At 40.7% G+C, this 24062-nt stretch overlaps 1 protein-coding gene across 1 annotated transcript in view; it reads right to left on the bottom strand.

Annotated features, from left to right (window-relative positions):
* PAQR5 (progestin and adipoQ receptor family member 5) overlaps positions 1–21233 on the bottom strand; it is a 37121-nt gene extending 15888 nt beyond the window's left edge. Inside the window, exons 1-4 of the mRNA XM_036737002.1 lie at positions 21183–21233; positions 14110–14237; positions 10714–10919; positions 6920–7046 (exon numbers count right to left, since the gene is read on the bottom strand). Coding sequence (XP_036592897.1) covers positions 6920–7046; positions 10714–10919; positions 14110–14237; positions 21183–21233 — 512 coding nt within the window. The remainder of the gene's footprint in view (positions 1–6919; positions 7047–10713; positions 10920–14109; positions 14238–21182) is intronic.
* Positions 21234–24062: the final 2829 nt, after the last annotated feature.

The following is a 24062-nucleotide window of genomic DNA, read 5'->3' as shown; positions in this document are numbered from 1 at the left end:
ACCTATATCAGATTGCTTGCTTTCTTGGAGCGGGGGAGGGGAGAGAGGAGGAAAGGGAGAAAAAATTTGGAACTCAAAATTTTGCAGAAATGAATGTTGAAAACTATCTTTACATGTCATTGAAAAAATAAAATACTGTTAACAAAAGAATCATCTAGTTGAGCCTCCTCATTTATAGAAGCAGCTGGGGCCTAATCCCAGCAAAGTAGTGGGATATCTAAGGGCCGGGTTCAGGACAGCAAAACACCTCTCTGCCCTTGATGGTCCTGGTGATCTAAAAAACATAGAATTTTTTAAAAAAAGCTTCTCTTTGACCCCAAGAAAGGACAGAGGAACTCCAAAAAGTCAGTTTTACCTTTAGGAATCCCACTGTTAAATACGCTACAGGTAAAATCTTAGGACAAGGAGCCCCAGGAGGCTATACACATCCATATCTTGTTATAATGGAACTTTAGAATATGAAACCACACTGGCTGAAATATGTGGGCCACTAAATCTTTAAAAAAAAACACCAAAAACCTTTCTGTCCCATGGAGATCTTTGTTGGTTACAGATAGTGTTTCATTTTAACTAACACTATTCCAAGGAAGGGGCCCATAGAAGAGATATTTATTTCATGTTCCAGCAGATAGCTCATAGGAAGAATGCTTTTTTGATCTCATTAACAATAATGTACCCTATAAAACAAATTCTTTTTTTTTCTGGTCCCAGTCCATGTAGCATTCATGCACTATAAAAGACAGGACATGGATCCTAGCTTTAGAGTTGGAAGAGACGGTAGAAGTCAATCCAATTCCTTATATTACGTGTTAGAAAACTAAGGCCTAGAGAAATCAAGAGATTTGCCCAAGGTCACATAGGCAGTAAGTATCTTAGCCAGGCTCCACACCCAGCACACTTCCCATCACCTTTCATGCCTTTTGACCTATCCGTGTTCCCCCTTCTAAATGAGAAAAGCTGAGCTTGAAAACTAGTTTTTCATAGTCGGGTTTTTGGGGGTGGAGTACATCTTTAAACAGAAATTCTTCAACTCTCTTTGACCTCCAAGAGCCCTAAAAACATCCAAACCACCCATTAAAACAAAATAATAAATAAACACAAACACAAAATAATAGAGTTTAGAGAAGGAAAATGGTTAAGAGCAATGAATGCATGACCTTTATTTTTTCCCTGACTAGCTCCAGAGCTCTTTTTTTCAGTTGGTTATTCCCTACCAGAGAGACTAAATATATGACTCTGTTTTACTAGAGGAGCATAACTTTAAAACTGGATGTCATCCAATCCCCCCCATACGTTGCAGATGAGGAAACAGAGGGCCCAGAATGACTCAGTGACTTTTAGATATCACATAGGTACTGAATCATAGAGCTAGGATTAGCCCTTAATGATAAGACTGTAACAGATGACCTGTACTTTTTTTTTTGGTCTTGCTAAGTAGACTTTTCATAGTTTCATAGTTTTCTTTGCTTGTTTAAATTTAAGTGTTTTATTCTCAACTTAACAACAAATAAAATGCGCATTTTCATACATAGAGTAGAACAAAAAGAGGATTTTACACAAAACTGTCTATAATTGTCTATAATTCGCTTTTCTTTTAAAACATATAAGAAATTCAACATGTCATTTTCAGAGCTGTTTGGCTTTTGTTTATAATTCTTTCTGGCCTTCTGTCTGGTCTCTTCTATATGTTTTTTTAAATGCTATAAATACACTTCTCTTTTTTGTTGGGAGAATGGGGTGTCCTATCCCAAGCCCCTCACCACCCTTAAATTGAAAAGAAAAAAAAATGGAAACCCTTGTAACATATATGCATAGCTAAGCCAAAGAGATTCCCATAGTAGCTATACCCACAAATGTATGTCTTATTCTGCACCAGAGGGCCATCGCTTCTTTGACAGGAGGTGGATAGCATGTTTTGTCATCAGTTCTCTGAAATAATGATTGAACTCTGAATTGATCAGAATCCTTAAGTCTTTCGAAGTTGTTTCCCTTGTTGTTGTCATCACAGAAGGTATTTTCCTGGTGCTGCTCACTTCATTCTGCATCAGTTCATGTAAGTCTTCCCCAGATTTTCTGACACTTTCCCTTTCATCCTATGATGCAATATTCCATTACCTCTATACTACCTCATTTGATGATCTCATCAGCTCCCACTGATTTAATTACCATCTCTCTGCTGATGATTCTCAAATCTATCCATCCTGCCCCACCTTCTCTGCTGGCCTCCAGTTTTGCATCTCCAAATGTCTTTCAGACATCTTGAACTGGATGTCCAGTAGACAGATTAAACTATGTCTAAAACAAAACACATTATCTTTCCCCCTAAACCTACACCCCTCTCCTCATTTTCCCATTATTGTAGAGGGCAACACCATCCTCCTAGTCCTTTTTCAGCCTCGCAACCTAGGAATCATTCTCAACTTGCACATCTCTCACCCCGACACACACACACATGCATGCATGCGCACACGCGAAAAACTGCTCATTTCATCTTTGTGACGTCTCTTGGATATGCCCCTCTTTTCTCTTCTAACACTGCTACCACTCTAGTGAAGGCCCTCATTCTCTTATCACCTCAGCCTGCTGGTGGGTCTGTATGCCTCATGTCTCTCCCCACTCTAAAACATCCTCCATTCAGCCACCAAAGTGATTTCCTAAAGCACAGGTCCAGTCATGTGTCACACACACACATACACAGACATACACACATGCCTTCAATAAACTCCAGCGATACTCTGTCACCTCCAGGATCAAATACAGAATCTTCTGTTTGACATTCAAAGCCCTTTAGCCCCCTCCTACCTTTCCAGGCTTCTCATACCTTACTCTCTGACATGTAGTTTTCGATTCAGTGGCACTGGCCTTCTAGACTATTCCACAAATAAGATACTCCATATCTTGGCTCCAGGAATTTTCTCTAGATGTCTTCCATGCCTGGCATGCTGTACCTCCTCAGTTCTATCTCTTGCCTTCCCTGACTTCCTTAAGTCACAACTAAAATCCCATCTTTTACAGGAAGCCTTTCTCAATCCCTCTTAATTCTAACACCTTCTTTCTGTTAATTATTTTCTATTTATCCTCTATGCAGCTTGTTTGTATATAGATTGTGAGTTCCTTGAGGGCAGGGACTGTCTTTTGCTCCTCTTGTGTCCCTAGCACTTAGCACAGTACCTGGCATATAGTAAACACTTAATAAATGTTTACTGATTGGGATTACATTCATGTCCCATAATTTGTTCAGCTATCCTCCAATTGATGGGCACCCCCTTCGTTTCTAGTTCTTTTCTATAACAAAAAGGGCTAGTACATTTTTGATCTCTTTGATCTCTATGAGGTAAGTGGCATCACTAGTCAAAGGATAAGCCCAGTTGAGTGACTTTGAGGGCATAGCTACACATTACTTTCGGAATGACTGGACTATGTCATTGTGCCCATTTTCTCACAGCCCCTCCAACAAATGGCATTTTCCTGATATGAGACAGAACGTCAGGGTTGCACTTCTGTATTAATGATTTAGAGCATTTTTCCATATTGATTTTTTCATAGCTTGGATTTCTTTCATTGAAAACTGGCAAGCTTTTAATAATTGGAAGGAGGAAAATAATGGCGCTATTTCTTATCCCCTTCAGGGAAGCTAAACTTGCTTCTCTCAACCCACTGTTGACCATTCTACCAAGAGAGAGCTAAGCAGGAAGGGTGAAGTGGAGTAAAAAAGTCTTTGAGAAACATTGGAACATTAAATCCCTAGAATACTAGAGCTAGAAGGCACCTCAGAGGTGCCACCTCCCTCATTTTACAGAATAAGCTTTAGTGGGTCACTGAATCCCTCTGGGTCTCAGAGAGAGGAAGGTGGTTCTGCCAGTGCTGAATCTACTGAGTCCTAATCCTCCTATTCTTTTCACCAATACACCCTCCATGGACTTTACCTGATATTCTCTCTCTGTCCCAGAAAAAAAAATGGGATGAAAACCTGAAGAAAAATGGAAAAAAATATTGAAAGAATAATAGGAGAAAGTGATAAACACAGAAAGAGAAGGAAAAGAAATGAGGAAGAAACAGGGACAGTCTAAAACAACAAAAATAAGCTCCTTGCTTGAATTCCAAGAATATTCATATCCTTGAAAAGTCACAAAATCATGGCGTTGCGGGCCTACTCTACTCTCAGCATTTCCCAGTTCTCCTTTTCAGTCACCTTTGGCCCAAGTCCCTATGTGGCACAGTCCACAACTTTTCTGACCCAGTTTGGCCTCTTCTGTTAAGATAAAAATGAAGAAGAGAACGTAGGTAAGCTGAGGCTGCTGGGAGTTGGCATGGACCTGTCCAGTAAGTAAATAGAAATATTCTATTCAATTTTACTTGGGGATATTTACAGAAAACTCAAACCCTCAAGAGGATTCCTGGGCTGGACACCAAAGTACCTTTACCAAGCACTGTTTTTGCAAAGATATTGACATGTCAAACCAAACTCCCCTCAAAAAAAAAAAAAGTCCCGATAGCTGAAGACCAACTGACCCATTTCCAGTTAGAATGAAGGTGTAAATAATACAACCTGGTGGTTTGTTGGCGATTTATAAAACGCCTACAAAAATTTTTATTTTTTGGAAACTTAAAAATTCATATCATGCAATTTCATAGGAAAGTAGCTCTTAGTCATTAACTTAATAAATCAACTCTTCCCCTGTCTCCTCCTACCTCCATGAAGCATTCCTTGACTATCCCCAGCTTACAATGCTTTTTCCCTCCTCTGAATTCTGAGAATGATTTAGAATATTAAAGGGATCATGGAAATAACTTAGTTCAATCTCTTCATTTACAGATGAAGAAACTGAAACACAGTTTTATGGTCTGAGATAGGACTAGAAGCCACTAGAGGCCAACTCTTACTCTAGTGTTCCTTGAATTACACTACACTGTCTATGCCACTCATTTGATATTAATCATGTATTGCCTTGGTGACATCTTTTGTTTGTTATTATGCTTATTAACTATTTTTTTGTATTTTTATCTTTTCTACTGAATTTCTTGAGGGCAGAGTAACTATGTTTTGAGTATGGGTTCCCGTCTCTCTTAGCTAACCAGTAGCTACTTCTATTTATTTTATATATTTTTACATATCCTTAAGTGAGTACAACCTGTTTTCCCCAGAAGAATTATGCACCCTTCCTCGAGGGCAGAAACTGTTTATTTTTGGCCTTTCGGTTCCCAGCATTTAGCATAGTCAGTGCCTGGCAGATGGTAGGTTCTTAATAAATGCTTGCTGATTGATTTGACTGAGGTCCTTGAGAAGATGGGGAGAGGAGAAAATACCTTAATAGCTTATTTTATTTATAGCCTGGATAGATCATCCTTTTCAGCATTCCTCTATTTCCTAAAAGATTTTTTTTTCTGGGAGCACTGTGCACTCTAGGATGATAACGGGAAGAAAAAGAGGCTGACTAGGGGTATTTGCAAGAGGATACAGCAACTTGTAAATCAGCATCTTTACAGAGAGAAATCAGGAGGGGATATTTAAGCCAAAAGATATTGACTTACAGAAAATAGCAACAATATTAGTTCAAAACAGTAAGGTGGACACATGTTGTGACAAGAATCTTGAGACTATCCAAAAATCCGTAGTGCTTTTTCCAAAAACCAGTCCATCAAGTTTGCAAAAGCCACATATTTTCTGCCCAGTTCCAAAAAGGTTTAACTTATCAACCATTTTATTAACATTAATATTATTAACCATTTTTATCACAGGCCTATCTAGAGTCACAAAGGCAGTATGTACTAGAAACAGGAGTTGAACCCAGCTCTTCTGACTCGAAGGCCTGCTCTTAGTATCATAGATCCTACCACAGATATCTAGTGCTAAAGGAGTCCTAACAGGTCATCTAGTTCAGCCCCATCATTTTACAGTGAAGAAACTGAGACCCAGAGACATGAAGTGATTTTTTTTTCTAAGCTCATACAAGTGATAAGTGGCAAAGCTGGGATTTGAAATCAGGCCTGATGACCCCAAGTTCAGTTCAGGATGCCAAGTGCAGCACTATTTCCACTGTATATGACTTCCAGATAAAGTTTGGTGCTAGAATGTAAAAAAAAAGACAGGAATTCCCTGCCCCCTCACAATTTTATGGGGAATCTATACAGTAATATGGAGAATGATACCCAAATATCAAGTGTCTGTGGGAAATCCCCAAGTTGCCCCAAGTAGTAACTGCACACATCAGAACCAGTCTGTGAGTTAGTAAATGATTTCTAGAGTTACCTGAAGAATAGCAGAGGTTTAGTTACCTGCCCCGGACCACTTAGTAATTGTCAGAGGCAGGATTTGAAGCCAAGTTTTCATGATTTCAAGGCCAGTATGCTACCTACTATACCCCCTATGCTGTTTCTACATAATTTTGCAGGCCAAAGTAAGGATTCTTACATCGAGTTCCAGACCTGTCCTCTGTAACTGGATATACTAAGTAGAGAACAGAGCAAGATGGGCACTGGAAATCAACGGATGCCTAATTCAACCTGGATATCAGCCTGCCATGTTCAAGGTAGGTAGAACTGCTGTCTGAACTTGCCATCATAGACTTAGACCTAGAAAGGCTTTCAGAGGTTTAACTCCTTTATTTTACAGATAAAGAAACTGAGGCCCAGAGAGGTTAACTGTCTTCTTACTCAAGGTCATATAGGCAGTAAGTAGTGAAGGTGAAGTTTGAACTCAAGTCTTCCAACTCCAAATCCAGTGCACTACTCTACCTTCCCACTTGAGAGTCTCAGTATGCCCCCTCCTCCAGGGCTCTCTCACCATTTGTACCAGTTTAGTCATTCCATGAGTGAGATCCATTATCTGCTTCTTTTTTGCTTTTCTTTCAAACCATCTGAACAGTTAATAGCTGTACGGCAGCCAATGCCCCCTAGAGAAAAAGGAGACCAAAGATACCTCGAGTAGCAGGAAAGTCCGATGCTCAAAATGGTATTCAACACAGCCAAGGACACGAAGTAGCGATGGAAAGTGGTACAAACCAACATGGCAGGGAATGCGTAGGCAGAATAGGCTATGGCAGAACCTGTTGATGCAAGTGGTAGGTAGATGAATCCAGTGAAGGAATTATTTTTGGAAAGTGAAAAATTAATATTGTGTAATTTCATGGGAAAAGTAGCACTCATTCATTAACTTAATTAATCAAATCTTCCCTCTACTTCTTTCTGCTTCCGTGAAGTACTGTTTGACCCAACCTAGTGATCTTTCCCTCCTCTGAATTCTGAGAATGATAGAGAATGTTAAAGTGATCTTAGAAAAGGAGCCTAGATTCGTGGGATCTGATTCCCTAGGATGACTGTATAGAGGACATAGAATTCAACACTAGCTATTCCCACCTCCCTGCCTTTACACATATTCATCTCAACATCCTAAAGTACCTTTCCACCCTCCTTCAAGTTCCAGGTCAAGTCCTATAACACTCGTCGTCCATACTATTCCTAAGTTGCTTTTCACACAATTGCCAATCTTTCCATATACAACTTGTTTCCACCTCTTCCTTTAGCCCCATCCTGCCTAACCAAAGATTCCTTGGGAACAATGACCTTTTCATGTGCTTCTTTGAATTCCCCATAGCACATAAGCAGCACACTGCCTTGCACACAGTAGATAATAAATGTTATTTTAATGTACGTCCCACTTTCCCCTGAAACTTATGTGACTACTTCAGGCCACAGTGATCTCTTCTTCCTCCTGAATTCCTACAGTTCTTTCTTTTCATTTGTCCCATATAAATAGGCTTAGAACATGCTCTATTGTCCTTTATTTAATATATATATATATGTATATACATACATGTCTTCTCTCCCTAAACAGTTTGTAGGGTTCTTTCAGAGGACCATCCCTGCGTTAGACTGTTTCATATTCCCCATATCACGCATCACCGTGTTAAGATTAATTGAAATGGTGGTGTTGTTGCTGTGGCTGTTCAGTCATTTCAGTCCTGTCCTATTCTTCCTGACCCCATGTGTAGTTTTCTTGGCAGAGATACTGGAGCGGTTTGCCGCTTCCTTCCCCAGCTCTTTTTGCAGATGACAAAGCCAAGGCAAACAGGGTTAAACGACCTGCCAGGGTCACCCAGCTAGTAAGCGTCTGAGGCCAGATTTATACTCAGAGAGATGAGTCTTCCTGATTCCAAGCCCATCCTCTAGCCAGTGTCACTAGCTGCTGATTAACCGAAGTACAACATTATAAAGGACCGTGGGATGATAGAGAAGATCTAGAAGGTACCTTCAAAGTCACCTAATCCAAGGGTTCTTAACTTGGGATCCATGAACCTATTTTTAAAAATATTTTGATAACTGTATTTCAATGTAGTTGGTTCCGTTGTAATCCTATACATTTTATTTGATGAATCATCATTAGAGCTTCTCGTAGAATTCATCAGGCTGCCAAAGGGATCCATGACACAAAAAGTTTAATAACTCTTGGTCATATTTGACTGTTGAGGCAATAGAGGCATGAGTGATAGGTCATGAAAGTAGTAAGTAGCAAAGAATGATTTGAACCCAGGTTCACTGATACCAAATCCAGCATTCTTTACACTGCACCAATGTGTGAAGGTTAACTTTAGGGCAGGCATCTTTAAAGGTGTTTAGAGTTTGTCACATCCAGCTGGCAAAGAACTTTGTGTAGTGTCCTTCTCTGAAGCTTTTATTTCATTTTAATTTAATTATATTTACTTTTACTTTAGTATTCATTTACTTTAAGACCATTCTTTCTGACATGCAGATATGCCATATCCTGTTTATAGGAACATGGGAACATAAACAATAGGTGATTTTGCAACGTTTCCTTCTCAGATTTGGTTTTTAATTTTTTTAAAAAAAAAAGCGTTAGCCCATGTTCTATCCTAGCAGAGACATCAAATCAAATAGAAACAAGAGCCAACAAAAAACCATGTATTCACATCATCTATGTTCTACTATATTTTATTTATTTCATAAATATTTCCAGTTACATTTTAATCTGGTTCAGGCCATACTTGGGACTGTTAAGGGCAGCATTCTGTTTAAAATCTCTGCTGTATAGGACAGTTTGACTACTCTGAGCCAGCTGGGCTAAGATCTAAATTATTTTTTAAGGACTTTAAATTCTTTAAAATCCTATGTCCTAGAGCTGAAAGGATAACAGCTTTAATACTAGAAGGGAATTTAGGGGTCATTTAGCCCAACCCTCTTTTTTTACAGTTTAAGAAACTAAGGCCCAGAGAAGAAAAGTGATTTTCCCAAGATCACGTAGGCAGTAAGGGACCTCAGGAGAGCATCTATTTCAGACACTTGCCTTGGAGCAGCTTAGGCATCCTCACTTGTCACTGGGGACAATGGAGGGGCTGTGAAAGGTTGACAGAACTAGTTAGAGCTAGGAGGGCCCTTGGAGATCATCTAGTCCAATCCAACCATTTCATTTGCAGAGAAGGAAACTGAGACCCAGAGAAGTCGTGTGACTTGTCTGAGATGACACTATGGTGGTGGGTAGCAAAACCAGGATTTCAAACCCAAGTCTTCTAACTCATCATTACACCAAGCCGTGGAGTGACCACAGACCTCCTGCTTCCATGCATAGTGCGCTTTCCAAAACACTCATGAAATTTCATCCTGTAATTCCCCATCCTACAGAAGAACATGAGGTTCTCCTCCCTTCTGGATACTATTGGTAGATTTTAAGGGCTACATTAATTAATTCATCACATTTTTTTTATCAAACACCTGCTATGTTCCATGAATGACATAAAATAGGAGCTCAAAAATATTTACTGCTTTAAGCTTTGCAAAATACTTTTCCCATAAACAACTCCTGCCAGGAAGATAAAGCATGATCTCTTTTACGGATGAGGAAGCTGGGGACAGGGATGCAAATCTTGAACCCAGGTCTTCTGACTCCCACCCCAATGTTCTTCTCACAGAGTCCTTACCCTTAAGCAGCTCATAGTCTCTAGTAAGGGAGACAATTATCAGATGTGCTTGGCACTGCACAAATAAACATAATGCAAAGTCAAGCACAAGTATGTGAGGGAGGTAATAACCAGTAGTGATCCTAGGCTGCATCATAAAAAAAGAAATACAAAGGAGGTAATATGGCATGATGAAGACAACACTGGACCAAGAATCAATTCAATCAAATCAACCGCAGACCTGGCACCTCCAGGGGAGCCAATGAGGATGTGGACAAGGACGATGATGACAATGTTAGTGTTGGTGATGATGATGCTAACTGATGACAAAGATGATATATTGCTCATTAGACAGCTGACATTTATATGCATTTTAAAGACTGCCAATCACTTTACATACATTACCTCAGTGGAATCTCACAACTCTGTAGAGAGATGCTACAGGTATTAACTATTTTATAGATGAGAAAACTAAGGCAGCTCTAAATTGGGTGAACTCTGCCACCACCCTAGATGTGTGACCCTTGTAGCCAGTCATTTCACCCCTTTGTGGGAACCTAAAAGGTTCCTCATGTATCAGCTGGGAAGGTCTTGTGGTGAGGACCTGATGAGATAATGTACTGAAAAGTATAATGGATTTAAAGGCACTCTGCAAAGGATAAATTAAGCATTAATGCGAATGTAAGGTGTTATTATTCACATCTCTGCCAAGGCATGGGTGGAGAGGCCAAGAGAAGATGAACAACTTGGCCCATCACAGGACAGGAAGGAAGCCAAGAATGTCTGAGAGGGCCATGCTTACCCAAGCTGAAGAGATTGACAGCACCATAATCCAGGAAGTAACATATATGTCTGGCATTCTTGGACATGGAGCTGAAGGTATGGGCACAGCTGGAGGCAAAAGGGTAAATGAAGCTGGTAATCAGGTAGACAAGCAGAGGCCAGGAATAGCTGTCATTCCAGAAATCAACCATATATAGAGTGGCCATAAACCTCCACATGAAGTACCTGAAACACATGATAACTGTATTTCAATAGAGTTAGTTCCTTCCTCCATGTTAAGTCAAAATGACGTAAAGCAACCTTTCCAATTCCCTTTTCTTTGGTTAGGACAAAAGGTGATTTTTTTTAGTTTTTTCCCCCTTTTGTGTTTTTGTCTGATGACTAATCAAAGTACCAGACCCTGGAAGGAAAAGTGTGCTTGGCAAAGAAGGAGGGGAGGAGTCAGACGGAGAAGTGGTTTTTGGAACTTAAGAGCACCTCTGATATACAAAGTTAATATGGAGAGATTCATACATACATTATCACCATGATGCCTGTTTGACTTTGGACAAGGCCTTGGAGAATCTATCTGGTTGTCATTTTCCTCATCGATAACAGATGGAGGATTAGATTGGAGAATCTCAGGCAGAGGGTTAGAATGAATACTCTCAAAGTCCCTTCCAATTCTAAACCAGGGATCATTGGATCCTAGGATCCAATAGTGGCAGATTGCTCTGATGATGTCATCCGGCTTAACCCTCTAGTCCTGTTTCCTTATCCATGAAATGAAGGATTTACACTGCATGATCCCTAAGATTCCTTCTAGTTCAAGAATTTTTCTTCTATCCCTCTATTTCTAGGGACCCCCTTAAACAATTCTTCAAAAGTTGTCTCTCCTTTTCTTTAAAATTTCTAGGGAAAGAGACACAACTGCCAGGCTCTTTTGGTAATGATGTTTTCTAGGGTCTTACAGATCTTCATCTAGTAAATCCACCATGCTTTCTAACCTAAATGTTTTTGTTCATGATAGCTCTCAGGATCACTTCCCCTATCTCTGCTGTTCTTTTGTAAAATCAGATATACATCTTTGTAACAGGCTTGGCAATTAGCCCAATACATACCCTATAGAAATTCATCACGTTTGCATTTACCCACTTCTCCATTTTAAACATGGGTCCTCTCCATTTGGGGAGGGAAGACACCCACCTTTGATAAATTTATTGGTCACTGTGATTCCATTTCACCTCCTTACTCAAACATAGCCCCTTTAATCAATGCAAACACAGATAAGTGGAATAGTAGATAGTGTGGGATCTAGAGTCAAGAAGATTATGAATCCAGATCCTGCCTTACTGGCTATGTGACTCTGGGTGAGTCAGCCTCCATTTCCCCATCTGCACAATGGGCATAATAAAAGCACCTACTCCATAGCAGATAAAATGAGAAAATTAAAGCACTATGCAAACCATTAAAGTTCCATGCATTATGTTAGCTATTAATGTTAGCTCCTATCATGAAAGGGAAAGATTATCTAATCAAATCTCTTCATTTTACAGATGAAAAAACTGAGGCCCAGAAATGGGAAGTGAATTACCCTAAGTCATGCAGGTAGTGAGCAGCACATCCTGCACTGTTAGCCAAGTGTATCATGACTTGTCTCATGCTTTTTCTAGAGTCTTCTATTGTCTCCACTTAAGGCAAATAAGGGAGGGATTTCTCTTTTCAAAACTCTGGTCCCTGAGACCATGAACCTTACCTCCTCTGCATCTTTTCTGGCTATTCATACCCCCGCCTTCATCCTGCTCCCTGCAGTCCACATGCAGACTGGCACAAATGTATAACTGAGCTTCCCGACAGAGCAGATTCTTTGGTGCATGTTGTGTACAGCAGAGCATTTAGCCCCGTGCCTTACATATGGTATAGACTTAGCAAACATTTGTTGAACTGAACTGTGAATCTGCTTCATGAGGATAGACTCAGTTAGCTTGGTTCAGGTTTAGACTATTTAAAAGCTCCTTCCAGGTGCTCCCTATTGTCATCTCCTGTTCCATTCTACCAACATAGGGATGAATTTTTCTTTCACTGGCAATTCCCTGTTCCCATATCCCCAGGCCTAAGCTGAGCTCTCTCAGCCCTTGTGTCCCTGGAAAAAGCAAGACTTGTCCTAGCGAGTCACCAGACTCATAAGCTCACAACTCCGGAGTCAGGAGGGACTTTAGGTATCATGTAGTCTAATCTCCCACTTTACAAATGAGAAAACTGGGGGATCGGAGTAAGAGAGTTAAAATATCTTGCCCAAACATCAGCACAAGAAGTAAAGTGAAAGAACCAAGATTTGAACCTAGGTTCCTCAGAACTCCAAGTTCAATGTTCTTTCCACTATAATAACACATAGAAATAACATTTCAAAGTTTACAAAACATTTTTCTTGCAACATTCCAATGAGGTAGATAGCAGGAGTTTTATCATTGCCATTTTTAGAAGTGCAGATTGACACTCAGAGGGATGAAAGGAACATAATTTACAAGTTGAGGAAACTGAGTCCCAGAGAGGTGGGGTGACTAATTTTCTCAAGGTCACGCAAATAAACAATAAGGGATAGGCCCTCTGATTCCAAGTTCAGTGCTTTTCCTACTATATCAGGTTGTTTCTCTTTTGCTTCATCCCTTTTGCCTTCAGGTCCAAAGAGCTCAGCTCTGGTCTGCTCATAGGACATCTCTGGTAAGCATTTCTCCTCTGTATATAGATCCCATGGCCCTCTTCCCTAGATCCCAGGTGTTTCTTAGGTGCTATTCTCACTTGTCCATCTCGGCTCTTTCCTGAATTGCAAGCACTCTGCAGGAAAGAGCCCCAGGCTGAGAATCAGGATACCTCCCCACCAAGCCCCAAGTCTGCAACAAATCGGTCAATTGTATAACCTTAATCAGTAAGTACACTTCTCTGATTGGAGCAGGTGGTTCCAAATCTTAGTTCTACCACTATCTATTGCCTCTGTCCCCCCACCCTTTATAATTGACCACAGGCAAAAAAAACCCTGTAAATTCCATAGACTTTGTCCTTGGCACTCTCCTATTTTCTGATGCAAACTATCCTGAGTTCCATTGTTATAAAGGCTTTGCTTGGAGTTAGTAATTATAATCCCTGCTGAAGTGTCAGCTATTTAATACATAACAGTTCTCCAGAAGGTATCCGTATTGTAAGAGGGAACTCTTTATGCCTAAAAAGCATCCATGACCAAAAGGAAGGAATAGCTCAATGGAACATCATTCAAATCTTGTATAAACCATGGCCTAAGGCCATTGATTGACACTGCTCCCTACTGGGAAACAAACAAAATTCTTCCTCTTCCCCACCGCCCCTCCTCCCCATCCCTACTCCTCGTTATCTCAAATTAATTTCTGCTTCCAAAGATCTGAGGATATAAGTCTGAAAATACCAGGAGGGGAGCAAGTGTGTCCAGATGTTGAGGGTTTCATTGGTCATTTGGAAAAGGCTGAGGACACAGGCGGTGGCTGAACTCTGAGGATGCCGATAGCCAAAAATTATGCCCCGTTCATGGAACACCTGCAGGGAGAGGAAAAGAATATTTCATTCTGTTCACTTACAGTTGAAGTCTCAGGATTCATTAAAGATTTGGGGCACATACTGAAACCAGAAAATAACTTTCTTCCAAGCTATGATCTGTGTGCTTGTAAAGCCCTCTTCCCAATCCCGGAGCCCACAAAGTCATTGTCTTTTTTCCTCCCTTCCTACCTTTTACTCTTTCCTCCCTCACTTCCCTCTTTTCCTTCCATCCTTCTTCCCTCCCTCCTTCCCTCCTCCTTTCCTTCCCTCCCTTCCTTCCTTCCTTCCTTCCTTCCTTCCTTCCTTCCTTCCTTCCTTCCTTCCTTCCCTCCTTCCTTCCTTTCCATTCCAAGAAGCCTTCATAGACTTCTTGGAGAAGTAGCAAGTGAAAAGACTTCCTCACATCCCTACACTTTGCAAATAACCTAAAATGAAGTTACCCTTTGCATGTACATAGCACAAACACTTTGACTTTCTATCCCAGGTTTGTGTCCTTGTGCTATTATGTAGTCACCCTCATGGCCCCATTTATCTTCATGAGTATATGTGTCTAGGTAGATAAGCCTCAGATGGCAGGGACTACGTGAGATTCTGTCTAGGTAGTGAGTATTCCATTTCAGTAACAAACATATCAGGGCACTTCACAAAGGCCTTTTGATGATGGTGGTGATGATGACGGATGATGGCAAGGGTAGTGATGATGATGATCATGATGAAGGCCAGCCACTTCAGGACAGGCTCAATCCCAATCACCATCTTCAATTAATTCAGCTTCAACCCTTTAAAAAATAAATCAGCTCTCTCAATATAATTGAAAGTCATTTTTCCATTTTCCAAGGGTTGTGGGGAATATAGAGTGGACATAAATAGTTAAAATTTATCTAGAAGTGCCCAAATATTATCTAAACTCAAATTAAGGCCCTGGAAGAATTAGAGCCAAAGGAAATGTCTGTTTAGTTCAGCCTTCTGTTTGGGAATTATTTTGATGTTCCCATGTTAGAGCTTTAGAAAAAATTAAGAATCTTAGAATCTCCTTATGTAGAAGGACCTCAGAGGTCATTTAGTGTAACATCCCTGAAACATGAATCTCCTGCATCACATTCAAAACAAGTAGTTTAGTGACAGAGAACTGACTCTTGCTTGCAGTCTCTTCTAGCTTTAGAAATCTCTGAGAAATTTTTCCTTATCTAGAACTAAAATCTGCCTCTGTGTAACCTAATTTTCCCCTCTAGAGACACATAGGGAAAAAAAATCTAGTCCTTCATATGACAGATATTTGAAAACATCTTTTCTATTCCAGGCTAAACATCTCCAATTTTTCCAATAAAGTGTCATGCATTGAGGTTCTGGGTGTCTCACTGCTCTGGATGCATTCCAAGTCATCCATCTTCCTCTTAATATGTGGCTAACACCTTACTATCAGATTAGCAAAGATGACAAAAATGGAAAACGGTAATTATTTGGAAGAGTTGTAGGGGGGATAGGTACACTGTTGGTGGATCTGTGAATGGGTCTGGCCATTGGAGAATACAATTTGGAACTATACCCCCAAAGTCACTAAACTGTATGTATCCTTTGACCCAGCAATACCATTATTAGGCATGTATACTAAGAAGGACAAAGACAGAGAGAAGGGACCCATATGTGTAAGAATATTTGTAGCAGGACTTTGTTCAGCAAAGAACTGGAGACAAATACGGCCCCACCAATTGGAGAATGGCTAAACACATAATAGTATATGGATGTAATGGAATTTTATCATGCTGCAGGAAATAATGAGTATGATGGATTCAAAGAAGTATGGAAATACCTGTATGAATGTGTGCAGAGTGAAAGAAGCAGAACTAGGAGAACAATTTACTCAATATGATAACAATGGGAGGGTAAACAACTTTGAAAGACCGAGAGCTCTAATCAAAGCGGCAACCAATTATGACATAAAAAAAGGCAAAAAAGAAATATACTCTCTAGAGGGGATGGAGCAGAAGTAGAGAATTAGACATATATTCTCAGGTGCTCCAATGAGTTGATTTATTTTGCGTGAACTATACCTCTCTGCTACAGGGGCACTGGGGAAGCGGGGAGAGAAAGTGCATTTAGTAGGAAGTTACAGACATGGAAAAAAGCACCAATTAAACGTTTTTTAAAGACATAGAAGGAAAAAAGTACAGAAGGTGACACAAATAGAGCAATTTTATCATACTTGGTTAAATTTCACGTTATATATTTTTTAAAAACAAAGCTATGTGTAGCAGTTCATAGTTTTTTATATAATCTCTTCTTTTTTTTTTTTGTATCTCGAAATGCTTACGTTTGTTAATGATTGCTAAGTTCACAATAAAAAAGAAATTTTTTAATGTGGCACCCAGACCTGAACATACTACTCCAAATGTAGTCTGACCAGTGCAGTAACCATCATCTCCCTTGAAATGATTCACTTCTGGTAGAAATTAGATTAGCAAAGGTGACAAAAGCAGAAAATTGCAATTGTTGCAGGATGTGAGCGGTTAGGCATACTAATGCACTGTTTGTGGATCTGTGGATTTGTTCAACCATTCTGGAAAACCATAGCTAAAAAGCCATTGAACTGTATATGCCCTCTGACCCAGCATGTTATTAGGCATATATCCCAAGGGGGTCAAGGAGAGAAAGGACCCATTTGTATGAGATTATCTACAGCACTCATAAACCTAACTTTCCCACAGGACAAGAATAAGAGTCCCTTACATTTACATAGTAATTTACGTTTCTTGAAGTGCTTTTACATCCCTTCTCTCAACTTATCCTCATGATAAACTGTTGAAACAGGCAGCATAGAGTTTACTATCCTCTTTTGTCAGATAAGCAAACAAGCCCAGAAAAGTCAAATAACTCCCCTAAGGGTGAATAACTGGAACCAGATCCCAGGTCTCTAAATTAATCCAGTACCAAGTATTCTGGACAGCACTTGGGTTACCAAGACAATAGCAACCAAAGAGCAACAGTGAGTGAGAAAAAGAGAGAGAGAGAGAGAGAGAGAGAGAGGGAGAGAGAGCCAGAGCCCATCCCTGCTCTCAAAAGACTTCCTTACATTCTCTTGCCCAAAGATTCAACAAGAAGAAGCACATGTTATATATCTGCTATATGCCAGGTTCTGTGCTGGGTACTGGGGACACAAAGCCAAATGAAAATAGCCCTTGTCCTCCAGTGCTTCACATTCTGTTGAGCACAGATGGGTAAACACAAAATGTATACCCTGTGATTTGGGGTGGGAAAGCACGAGCCACCTAGGGACCAGACAGTCCTGCTGTAGGGAGCAGCAGGTAATGTAATTCACATTGTGAAATCCACTGTGAGCTTACTAAGTGACTTCATTTTTTTTTCCAAATGGCTGCAAGCTGCTTATTTGCTTTGAAAAGCAACCTGAGTATTCCCTGTTTCTAAATAGTGCCAGTTGCCATCACAACAAAGCAGCTTATGTATGAATAAATGAATGGAAGAAAAAATGAAAAAGCATTTATTGAACACTTACTATATGCAAAGTACCATGCTGACAGCTGGGGATACAATTACAAATGCAGAACAACCTGTGCTCTCAAGGAGCTGGCATTCTCGAGGGGGAGACAATACATTGAGGAAGGTCTGGCTGCAGGGCCCTTAGGGTGCAGCAGCATGGTAGACAGTGATGTATCTTCTTTAATGTCGTTCCCGTTCGTAGAATCATATCCACCGAACTATCTGGTGGTGCAAAGGACTTTGGTGCTGAGAACTTTTTTCTTATTTCTTCAGTAGCTGTGGCTGCCAAGGAGGCAGGAGTCATGGCACCTGCAGAGGTAGTTGTCAGGTCAGCAGCTCTATGAGGGAGTAACCCCTGGATGATGGCTTCGGGGGACTGGGCTGGAAGGAGAGCCAGGGGTTTGAGGGGTGCTGGTGCTCCCAGAGCTCTGGGGTTCAGGGTTCTGGGATGCGTCCACAGGAATCTGAGAGGAGCTGACCACTGGTTTGAGTCACTTAGCATATGCGGCCTCACACAGACCAGCCTTGGTGGCAGTTGGCCAGCAGTTGGTGGTCAGGTCCGCTGTAATGGGCATCCCCTTCTCCACAGGGTGGCTCCCCTGGATGAGGGCTACAAGCTGGTAGGTCTGGGAAAAGCTGATGTTCCTAGGGCTCTTGGGGTTACCAAGATGAGATTTAATATGGACACAAACGGCAAGCTAAGGGGGTGACCTAAAATGATGTTTACCCATGTACCCCTGTTACACATGAAAAGTCATCTTCCTAATTTTGCTACACTTATAACTCATTTAACCCCTTCTGGGTTATGAACATATGAACAGTGAAAAGACAAAAGCTTATGTCATTCAGATAGCAGTTAACCGAATGGTACTTCTAATTGTTGTCTGAATGACATACACTTTTGTCTTTTCCACAGCAATTCTCCTCTTGCCTGTGCTCACCATTCTATTGCAACCATCCTTCCATCCCACCTAGCAGAAGTTGTGGGTCCTTCTTACAGTTCTCTGCTTTGTTTCCTGCTATTCAGCTTTCTTCCAGCAGATAGTGCTAGTTACTTCCTCTCTGGGTACAATCTCTTAAGCAAATGGACTATTTTAGTGATGTCTGAAGTTTCATCAGACATTGAGTACCTTCAGTCTATTAAAAACTGCTTTATACCAGGGTCTCAGGGCCAAAGTCCCCTCACAAAGGCATTCTTCAAGTGGCTATATGATCTCTTCCTTGGACCATTCAAACTGATCTGTTTTCTACTGTGAATGAGTTACAGAGTCTCTCCCAGCAGCCACCTACTCCAAAAAGCACCTTCCACTAAGTCCTGTGGAATCCAGGGGGGCACTCCTGCTTTCCTTCAGTTTGTCTTTCCTTCGCTTGTCTTTTTCCAAAGCTGCTAGGCCAGCTAGACTGTTTCTGGGAGACCTCAAGAGGGAAAAGGAAGAAACATAACCATCTCCTAGCACCTGTACCCAGAACAGGAACCTCTGACACAGAGGGAGAGAGACAATATCTCCGTACATTTCAAATACAAGGAGATGAGTACATACAAATGATCCTATGACGACTCTTTTTCAAGGGCTCTCAGCATGGTGGTCACCCTCTTTGGGACATGTTCCAGCTTGTCAATGTCCTTATTCAAATGTGGTACCCAGATCTAAACACAGTGTTATATAATATTTGTTCTCTGGCTCCAATGGATACAGATATTGCAAAACCATGACACTGTTTCCATCTGATTTTATTGTCTGCGGTCATCCAGAGAAGACATTTACATCTTTAACATGTAGCCCCACAGTGTGAGCTGGGAAGTTTAGGATTGGAATTTCCCACCCATGGTATCCCACGGCCTCTAGTTTGCCAAAAACACACCAGAAGTGTACATAAGTTTACAGCTAGGACAACAACCGGTAATTGTGGCTTTCATAGGAGTTCTGACTCAGTTTGTAATTGGTCCATTGCCTTTAGTGCTTCCTGCTCACACACCGATCCTAAAACCAAATTCCTCTGCATATTTTAGGAGTATTTTCAATATTATCTTACCTGGAATCAAATAGCTTGACTGGCTTTTAGAGAAGAATTTGGCAGTTTGCCTCATCTAATCTCCCATCTTGGTGAAAAGTTCATTTAGGAACTCATTTTGTCTAGAAAAAGCCATAAATCATTGGCAATCACCTTAGTGAAATATCTGCTTGGATCCCTTTTGTAGTATCCTCAACATGAAAGTCAACAACACATTCATTGCCCTCCATGAAATAGCCACAACACTTCCTTATTGAGAGCCAGCAGAAAGGGACACAAACACAGGATCTTTGTCATCGACGGTAGGCACATGGACTCATGGAAGAGCTTTTGTGTAGACTGGCTTTATGTAGGCAAACTAAGCAGACGAAAATGTCTTAAAACCAGAAACCATTCAAGAATCTTTCATGGAGGTGTTTGCAAGCCAAGAAGTCCATTAAATCCCTATAAACCTTTAAAAGGATAATTACAACCCATGATTCTGAGCAGAAAAGAGGCACTGTGGTACAGTAGAAATAGTACCAGCTCTGAAATCAACAGACCTGGGTATAAATCCTGCCTCCAATGCTAACCACCTCCATCACCTTGGGCAAGTCATTTAACTTCCCTCAGCCTTAGTTTCCTCATCTATAAAATGAGAAAGTTGAACTAGGTATTCTCTGAGGTCCCCTCAAGCTCTAAATCTATGATCCTATAAGCAGCCAAAGGTCTGTTTTATGATTCTTGATGTAAGATAGCCCTCGTGAACATACTTCATCCTAAGAGTATCTAAGGAACATAGGCTCATAGGCTTTTGCTCTGGAAAGGACTTAGAGATCATTTAGGCCTATCCCCTCATTTTCTCAACTCAGAGCAAGGGTAGGTCCTCAAGTGCAGCCCTTTGACTGAATCCAGAAGTTTGGCTCAAAGGGGTACACTTGAGGACCTAGAGGGCCACAAGCTCCCTGCCTAGAGAGCAATTAGGAAAAGAAAGTGACACCACACCCATAGATAGCCTCTCACTTCAAGGGAGGTAAAAGAAAGTTTTATCATCCAAAGTAATCTTTCCCCATCCCTATTCCTCCATTAGAATTTCACCTACTTAGCCTTCCAACATTGAGCCTTGTTACATCATAAATACCCCCAGGAGCTGGGGAAGTCCTGCCTAGAGGTGTCATTTGCACCTCAGTGTGGGGGAAGATGGAAGACAGGTTTTGATGGCAAGAAGAACAGAAAAAAAGATGAGGCTGCTGGGCAGCTGAAGGGGAAAAGATGGGGAGGGAGCCGCTGGAGGCAGAGGGAAGAAGAGGAGACAGCAGGAAAAAGCTCCACAGGCAGCCTTCACGAGCTGCATGATTGTGCCAAGGGCCAGCCCTCAGCAAATCTAGTGCAGGGCCCCAACCTGACTCCCTCTAAATCTCATAGCCAACCCCTCTGGATAAAACAAAGATCACTTACCTGAGGTACTTGGTCTATGCTGAACAACTTGGGTAGTTTCAAGCTCAACATCCTGAGTTGGTACTAGCTTCTCCTTCTCAGGATCTTCTGGTTAATGTTGTAACATGACCCAGAGCGATGTAGTTCTTTCTTCCTCGTCCCTTTGGGCTCTTCCTCCAGCTTCTGGTTTCTAAGTCCTTAATGCCTTCTTGCTAGGGAAAGAAAACAAGAGGAGACTATGAAAACCACCTGTTCTTGTCTTTTGCCTTTTTTAAACTCACATTAGTTTGTCTTGGCAGCCAGGTAATGCAGTGGATAGAGCCCTGGGTCTGGAGTCAGGAAGAGCTGAGCCTCAGACACTTACTAGCCATGTGACCCTGGTCAAACCTCTGTTTTAGTTTCTCCAACTGTGAGATGGGGATAGTAATAGCACCTGTGTCACAGGATTGTTGTCAGGGTCAATGAGATAATATTTTCAAGGCACTTACACAGTGCCTGGCACATACATAAATGTTATTATGGAATAACCAAACAATAGCTAGAACTAGAATTTTACCACAGCTAACAAGTGGCATATAATATGGTAAGAGGGGCTGGGTTTGTTTTTGGTATCCTTCCTTGCTCTCTTTGACAATGTTGTGACTTAGCTATAACAAATAAATTCAAGGAATTTTTGCTTTGTTCTTTCATCTCAATATAATAAAACTAATACAAATGAGTATGAGAATTGAGATATTCTTGTTTTTCTATATCCTAGTACCCAGCACATAGTAGGTACTTAAATAAATGCTTGTTGATTGATTGATGGTATGGTTTCCATGCTTAAACTACTACTTTGCTATCCAAGAGAGGTACCACTAATGAGTTTATAATAATGATTAGAGATAAAAAGTCATGTGCCGCAGACAACTAAGCAACCTCTTCAAGGACAGATCCTAAAATCTCAGAATGGGAATAAGAAATGACACACAGGAGAGGCCACAGTGATGAGTTGCTGTCCAACATCCCAATTCTGCTAATTTTGCCATCCCTTTATTTGTCACTAAGGAAAATAAATAAAGCTGCCTCATGCAGTGTTCTGCCACCCATTCCCTAAATATAGACTATTGAGCTTCCTCACCAGTGATCCATTCTAGATCTTTACTTCCTTCCATGCCACCACCCATCAAACCTTACCTGGTCCTGCTATCTCATTCCCCAAGGCTCTGCTCCTTGCCCGAAGATAAGCAACTAATCTGAAAAAGTAATCACTGATAACAGTTATAAATGACCCCTCTCTGTATTTATACAGACCTAGAGACTCAGTGCTTCAATGAAAAGGAATACTAATGTTTGGAATCTCAGGCACCATAGCAGACTGGTAGAGAAAATACTGTTTTGTATGTTTGGAATATGGCCCCACCACACAAGGGCCCATCTACTCTCCCTACATGTAGGACAAGCTTTGCATTCTTCCTCCCAAGAGATCTGAATATGAACCCACATGAATCCATGAACATTAATACACCACCAGTGGGTACAAAAAGTAGTCACAAAGGAAGAAGTCCTTTAAATCAATTAAGAGAAAGATCGCAACCTCATCTAGAAGAAAATAGCAAAAGATGGAAGGTGCTTGGTACTAATAATAACAATGCCATCTTTCCAGTTTTCTTATACTTTATTCACTCTCTTTCTGATCCAGCCTTACTAAGCCAAGTTCCTATTCTTCACATACAGCTATCCCATCTCCCATCCACATGCCTTTTCATTATCTGTCCCCCATGCCTGAAATGCCTTCCCTCCTTCCCTCTGCCTCTAAGAATACCTGGATTCCTTCAAGACTCAATTTTATTCCACTTTTTGCAGAAGGTCTTTCCTGCCCCACTCCACCCCAGCTATCCTATTCCCCTCTACGGTTACTTTCTACAAATGCATCTATTTATATAACTGTTGTCTCTCCTACTAGAATGGAAACTCCTCGCCATTACCCAAATAGATAAATGGGGAAAGGATACAAGCAGGCCATTTTCAAAGTAAGAAATCCAAACTATCAACAGCCCTAGGGGAAAAATGGTTCAAATCACTAATAATCAGAGAGATACAAGTGAAAGCAACTCTGAGGTTGTACCTCACTCTCATCAGACTGACAAATATGACAAAAATGGAAAATGACAAATGTTGGAGGGCATTCAGGGAAACAGGTACCATTGATGGTTCATTGGTCTGGTCTTTCTGGAAAGCAAATTGGAACCATACCCTAAAAGTCATTAAACTGTGAATACGTGCTTGACCTAGCAATGCCTAGGCCTAGGCCTCAAAAAGATGAAAGAAAGGAAAGAAAGAAAGAGAGAAAGAAAGAAAGAAAGAAAGAAAGAAAGAAAGAAAGAAAGAAAGAAGAAAGAAAAAAAGAAAGAAAGAAAGAAAAAAGAAAGAAAAAAAGAAAGAAAGGAAAAGGACCTACATATACAAAATTATTGATAGTAGCTCTTTTTGTTATAGCAAAGAACCGAAACTAAGGGGCTGTTCATCCATTGGGGAATGACTAAACAAATTACGGTATATGAATGTAATATATTATTGTGCCATAAGAAATGATGAAAGAAACTGTTTCAGAGAAACCTGGGGAGACTTATGAGACTTCCATTAAGAACTCTGTAAGACAAGCTACTTTGAAAGAACTCCGATCAATGCAATGAGCTGCTCCGTTTCCAGAGGAAATACGTTACCATCCTCTTGATAGAGAAGTGATGGACTTAAGATGCAAATTGAGATACATGTTTTTGGACGTGGTCAATATGGGAATTTGTTTGACTTTGCATGTTTGTTACAAAGCTTTGACTTTTGCAGTGGGGGTGCTGTGGGAAGGTGAAGAAAATAAATTCTTGCAAATGGGAATAAAATTACATTTTAAAAAAAAGAATA

Source organism: Trichosurus vulpecula, chromosome 8, assembly GCF_011100635.1.
Source record: "Trichosurus vulpecula isolate mTriVul1 chromosome 8, mTriVul1.pri, whole genome shotgun sequence".
In the NCBI taxonomy this organism is placed as follows: domain Eukaryota; kingdom Metazoa; phylum Chordata; class Mammalia; order Diprotodontia; family Phalangeridae; genus Trichosurus; species Trichosurus vulpecula.
The sequence above is the reverse complement of the archived record's forward strand: the minus strand, read 5'-3'. Positions and strand labels throughout refer to the sequence as shown.